This window comes from Mastomys coucha, unplaced genomic scaffold (genome assembly GCF_008632895.1).
Source record: "Mastomys coucha isolate ucsf_1 unplaced genomic scaffold, UCSF_Mcou_1 pScaffold18, whole genome shotgun sequence".
NCBI classification, from domain to species: domain Eukaryota; kingdom Metazoa; phylum Chordata; class Mammalia; order Rodentia; family Muridae; genus Mastomys; species Mastomys coucha.
The window spans coordinates 107,762,555-107,768,172 of NW_022196900.1; the positions used below are offsets into that span (position 1 = coordinate 107,762,555).

Below are 5,618 nucleotides of genomic sequence, written 5' to 3' on the forward strand. Positions count from 1 at the left end.
TCCTCCTCCTCCTCCTCTCTTTTGTTTGAATGCTTGTCTTGCCTACATGTGTGTCTATGTACCGAGTTTGTGCCTGGTACCCTCAAAGTTAGAAGAGGTCACCAAGTCCCCTGGAACTTACAAACTACAGGTAGTCATGACATACCATGTGGGTGCTGGGAACTGAACCCAGGTCCTCTGAAAGAGCAGTGAGTGCTCTTAACTACCAGGCTGTCTCTTTGGGCCCAGGTTACAGATTTTTTTTTTTTTAAGTCTCCCTCTTCCCCTGACAAAACCAAAACCAAACCAGTGTTTAAGAGCAACCTAACTTTCAGAGGCAGCTCTTGAGAGCAATGGAGTAAGTGGGGTGCCCAACCCCAGAAAAGAAAGTCAATAGTAGTAGGGAGTGTGGCTACAGTAATCTTCACCTTCTGAACTCAAGGTGAATGATAGGAAAATGACTTAGCAGGGAAAGGGGCTTGCTGCCTAGCATGATAGCTCGAGTTTGAATCCCCGGACCCATATGGCAGAAGGGAAGAAGTGACTCAGGCATGGTGTCCTCTGATCTCACGTGGAGATATACAAAGTGTGGCATGTGTGCCTTCCTGTCATAAACCTTTTAAATATGTGAATGAGAGGACCTGGAGGTAAGTTGTCCATAGGGGTCAGCTAAGGCACATAAACCAGTGAGGGTCTGGACTCCCAGGGCCCAGGGCGAGGGTGATACGGTATCAGTGGAGGCAGCAGGAGCCACCAGACTTCCCTGATGAGACAGGATGACTTCTCTGGAGATGCAACTGAGAAGTTTCTTGTAAGGAGGTGGACCACGATGTCTGTTCATTTTTTCCACATGAAGCTGATTATAGAAAGTGTTTTCTGAGAGATGGGTGTGGTCACCGCATGCCTGTGATCTTAGCTTTGGGGTCTGAGACAGGAGGAAGGACAGCGAGTTCAAGAACGGTCTGGAGCCAGGCAGTGGTGGCGCACACCTTTAATCCCAGCACTTGGGAGGCAGAGGCAGGTGGGTCTCTGAGTTTGAGGCCAGCCTGGTCTACATTGAGTTCCAGGACAGCCAGGGCTACACAGAGAAACCCTGTCTCAAAAAACCAAAAACCAAAAACAGTCTGGGCTACATAAGGAAATCCTGTCACAGACAACAACAACAACAACAAAATCCCTACAAAATCTCACTGTTTTGACCACCCTACAGCCTGAACCAAGAATCTTAAATGACTCTACGAGGCCTACAGATTACGAGTTGCTACTTAGCATGTCCGGGGGATGCTACCAGCATCAGATACGCAGAAGCCAGGGATGCTGCTGATCATCTTAAAATGTACAAGAATGTCCCACCTCACAGGATAACATGGCCTGGTCTAGAACATCAACAGTACTTGGGCTGACTAACCTGAAAATGAGCGGGCAGGGAAAAATTATCCAGTTCTAATTGATTCCCAGCCTGGGCCAATCAGTGTATTCTATCTCAACGTACGACATGCTGAAACCGTCTGGTAGCATCCGGGCTGGGCTTTGCAGAAACTTGACTTTATGTATTTTAAGTTTGTTAGTTTTTGAATCGGAGTCTCAAGACCAGACTGGCCTTGAATTTGCTACTCAAGGTTGACCTTGAACTCTTGATGCCTGCTCAATACTTTCTGAGTTGCTGGGATTACAGGTGTGTACCACTGTACTTGGCTTCCGCCATGAAGGAAGCTGGGCAAACGTTCTGCCAACTTAGCTGCATTTCCATCCTATACAGGTTAACCGCAAAGGCCTGTGAGAGTCAGCTGTGAAGACAGCTCCTATCTCAGTGCTAGACGCTGACCACTAAACTTCCGCTTTACGGGGAAGGGGATGGATGCTCACGGCCTTCATGGCCGGTGTCAGGAACTTTCACCTCCTTAGGGGGAAGGCTGACCTCTGCTTTCCATTTTGACAGGATCAAGAGAAGAGTCACTTGTCTCAACAGTCACGCCAAGGACTGCTCTTCCCACCCTGCCCCCTGGATGGGAGACTACACCGGCAGAAACACCATCCGCTGCCTCTTCCCAGCTCCAGACCACATGGATGGCTGCCCTAGGGGAGCCCCCTCAACCTGTGCACCCCGCTAAAGAGTCCAGCAAGGCAAATCCACAGTTGTGTCCTCTGGGTGATGTTCCCCCCCCCCCAAGAGTCTGGTCTCCATGAGGCAGTGACGGCCCCAGCTGGGCCTAAGCCCTTTCTTACTTGACCAGTCAGTCATTCAAGGACAGTCACATTCTGATGTCGTCTCCAGCCACTCCCCATTAGTCACAGTTCTTCCTCCAATTCAGAATGTTCCCTAGGGATTATGGGGACTTAGAGCGCTCCCAACTACGGGCAGACCCTTTCACCTGTCTTCTCTGGCTCGCAGCCTTTCTGTATCTTGAAGTGTGATCTGAGGAAGCAGCAGTAAAGACAGTTGTATCCACAGACAGAGGTCAGAGACAGGAAAGCCTGGTAGCAGGAGTCCTGGAGGCAGGGCTAGAAGCCCAGCCTGAGGCCAGTGGCCCCATATCCTCCATTTCTGGGCTGAGGTCTGTAACATGGCCAGGGACGGCCATAGGCTTTTATTTCTGAGTCCTTTTCTCTCTTTGCAGCAGGAACTGGCAGCGGCATTTATGCAAATAACCCGACCTGCAGGAGGAAGCTGGGTGTCAATGGCTTCCCCCTCCTCCAGGGCAATGCAGGAGCACCAGGATCCTCAGACCCCTCAGGAGGAAGCAGACCTAAGTCCACATCCCCAGACTCCAGCTACATTCTCCTCAGAACACACTGAAGTCTCCCAGGCTGGCCCTGGCCCCTCACATTCAGTTTTCCTGGCTCCCAATTCCCTGAGCGTACATTTGTCTTCAGAAATCCTCTCCTCTCCGTGGCCTCCTGGGCCATCTGATGGGCCCCAAATGCTCCCGAGTTCTGAACCATCTGTTCCGCTAACGGAAGCTCCAAGAGCTAGGAGAGCCGGGCAGGACTCTGTTCAGTCATCAGGAAGTCCCTTCCCACCAGGAGATTTGTCAAAGGAGACTGTGAATTCAACAGAGTCTGTGGAGCCCACCCCGAGGGAGCCAGCCCACATCCGTGAGGCATTTCTGCCATTGACAAGGCCCTTCATGAGCAGCCAGGCTGAAGAGGGGTTGATTTTCCACCATAACCCCAAGAGACCTCAGGAGAGAGCCAAAATCAAGGCTGAGGAACTTCTGCAGAATGACCATGATCCCTCTGGGGAGGAGACCAGACGATACCTGGACCTGTCCACGTCAGAATCAAGTCAGGAAATGACAGGGCTGGGACTCAACTTCTTGCTGAGGACGGACGCCACATTCACTACCTCAAGAAGGAGGCAGCCAGATGTGGGGGCCCATCTGGAGACCTCAAGTCCGGAGCCCACTGGGAGGCCCAGGGTGAGCCCAGCAGCTCTCCAGACAACATACCCCAAGGGCCTTCTGGCTTCTACTCCTGAGGAGCCTGCAGCCCCTCCTGGAGGAGGTACAGCTAGAGCCCTATAGCTGGAGTCAGCACCTTTGTGACCCGAGGGCTGGCATGAGCTGGGGGCTGCACACACAGCCAGTCCCCTGCCTTCACATACCCAAAGCCTTCTGGCTCCTACGGAAGCCATGTTTCCCCGCTCCAGGGAGTCTGGAAACACCCTTCCTGGGAGTCAGGAGTCAATGGAAGCGAGGTTGGCCCCCACCGCTGATAGCCATCAGACTCCTGAGCTTTTAGTACATGTGGAGGGGTGCTTTGAGAAGCCCCCCGCTGAGCCTTCCTGGAGACTTCAGGGTGAGTCATAGGAGTGTCCAGGGAGGGGAGGCCCAGTGGAAAGGGTTTGACGTGCTCACACTTCCCCTTCAGGATGCTGGCTGGGACAGGACAAGAGCCCTTGGCTGGCTTGAGCTGGTCCAGCTGTGTTTTACATCTCTCCCTGCTAGATCTGGGAGGGATCTGGGCAAGGTCCTGGCCCTATAGCTAGGCCCACCCATGTCTTGGGCTCTGTTCTCCGCTCTAGCTCTATAACCTTAGCAGGGCACTAGCCTTTCTGAGCCGTAGTTTCCCCATCGACGAATGGAAATGATATTAATTCCTCCCCAGTGGGTTTATTGATGGTGGTGGTATTGGGATGCATGAACAAGGATCACGTAAAGTGTGAGCCCTGCCCAAGCATGCTGGGAACCCCAGGGGAGGGGGACGAAGTGACACTGCTTTGCCTTCTGTTCATCACATCCCCTGGTTTCTATGGCAGCAGCTGGTTTCCTCCTGGCTTGGCTAGACCCACTGACCTGCAGTGACCCAGAGCTCCCACACTCTGTGGCCCAGAAGCCCAGCTGTGGCCAGGCATAGTGACCTGGGCTGGAATCCCACTCAATGCTTCCTTGAGAGGGCAGTGCCTCGCCCTCCCCACCCCCACCCTAGGCCGACCTGTGGCTGGAGGTGGGATTTGAAATGCAGCCAAGGAGAGGAGGCCCAGCAGCAATACCAGCCCAGAATGCGAACTAAATAAATAAATAAATAATCAGGGTTGTCTTGGCTGATAAACGGTCCCTACCTCGAAGATGACTTCTCCCCGTGCATGCCCCCCTTCTTCCTCTCTCTCCGGGCAGATCCATCCCAGGCAAAGGCTTAATAGCCCCATTTAAGGCTTTTCCTTTTCACCACGGAACTGAGCTGCTTCTGCCATTACAAGGTTTTCAGCTTCTCTCTGAAATCAAATTACTGACTCCATTTAATTTTTTAAAAGCTCAGATGATTTCCCTTCTTGAATCCGAACCGTGACTCCAAGGCCAGCCCTCTCTCCTGCATCCCTCCCCCCCCTACCGCGTCCCCTCCCCTCCCCAGGCGCATCCCCTGTGGATAACTGCTGCCCAGGGATGGTGGTCCTCATGCCAAGGCAAGCCTGACACCTAGAGGGGGAAGCTGACAGATGGCAGCCCAGGTCCCACATCCTGGACACATGGCTGGGTGGTCTCAGTGTTCCCTGGGTCTGTAAATTCACAGGAGTCCAGGGAGCCCACATTGACACACCTTCACAAAATAGTGAGATCAGTGGTCAGAGCCCAGCCTGATACTTTCTGGGCTCATGGTTATTCGGCAGAGCCCCATCTCCACGTTACATTCCACCGTGTGTGTTCAGGACTCTATCCCTTGACAGATGTTTATAGAGCCAGTCCTCTGTACCAGGTACCAGGAGGCCCTCTAGACAGAGCAAAGTTCTTTATTCTTGTGTGTGTATATGTATGTGTTCTAGGGGTATAGATGTAATAATCACACAAGACAATTCCAGATGTTTCCCAGTGCTCTAAAGAGAACCAAGCAAGCCTCTAGGTCAAGGGTTGCTTTGAGTGAGAATGTCAGAAGGCACCAAGGAGAAAGAAGGTCAGAGGCCAACTCAGAAAGAGCCCAGGAGTCAGGCCAAGGTATGGTGTCACAGGCCTGTGATCCCAACACTCCGGATACTGAGGCAGAAGGTGCTTAAGACCACGGGGGGCTGCAAAATGAGACCCTGTCTCAAAAATACAAGTTCAACAATCCCTCCCACTGGGAAAAGGAGAGAAATATCTAGGTGAGGTCATCTAGGCCAAGTGACAGAAATTACAAGGGTGCCAGGGGACCGAAAGGTCACTGGA

General features: G+C 52.5%; 1 protein-coding gene across 1 annotated transcript; it reads left to right on the forward strand.

The window, feature by feature from the left end:
* The first annotated feature begins 2,463 nt into the window (after positions 1 to 2,463).
* On the forward strand, positions 2,464 to 4,511 carry LOC116095679 (uncharacterized protein C1orf127-like). The gene has a single exon (XM_031376992.1). It carries the CDS (start codon positions 2,544 to 2,546, stop codon positions 3,501 to 3,503), a length of 960 nt encoding a protein of 319 aa, XP_031232852.1. The 5' UTR covers positions 2,464 to 2,543; the 3' UTR covers positions 3,504 to 4,511.
* The last annotated feature ends 1,107 nt before the right edge of the window (positions 4,512 to 5,618 follow it).

What these genes read in the sequence shown, in the direction of transcription:
- LOC116095679 (XM_031376992.1), top strand. Translation starts at nt 2,544, where the DNA reads ATGGCCAGGGACGGCCATAGGCTTTTATTTCTGAGTCCTTTTCTCTCT.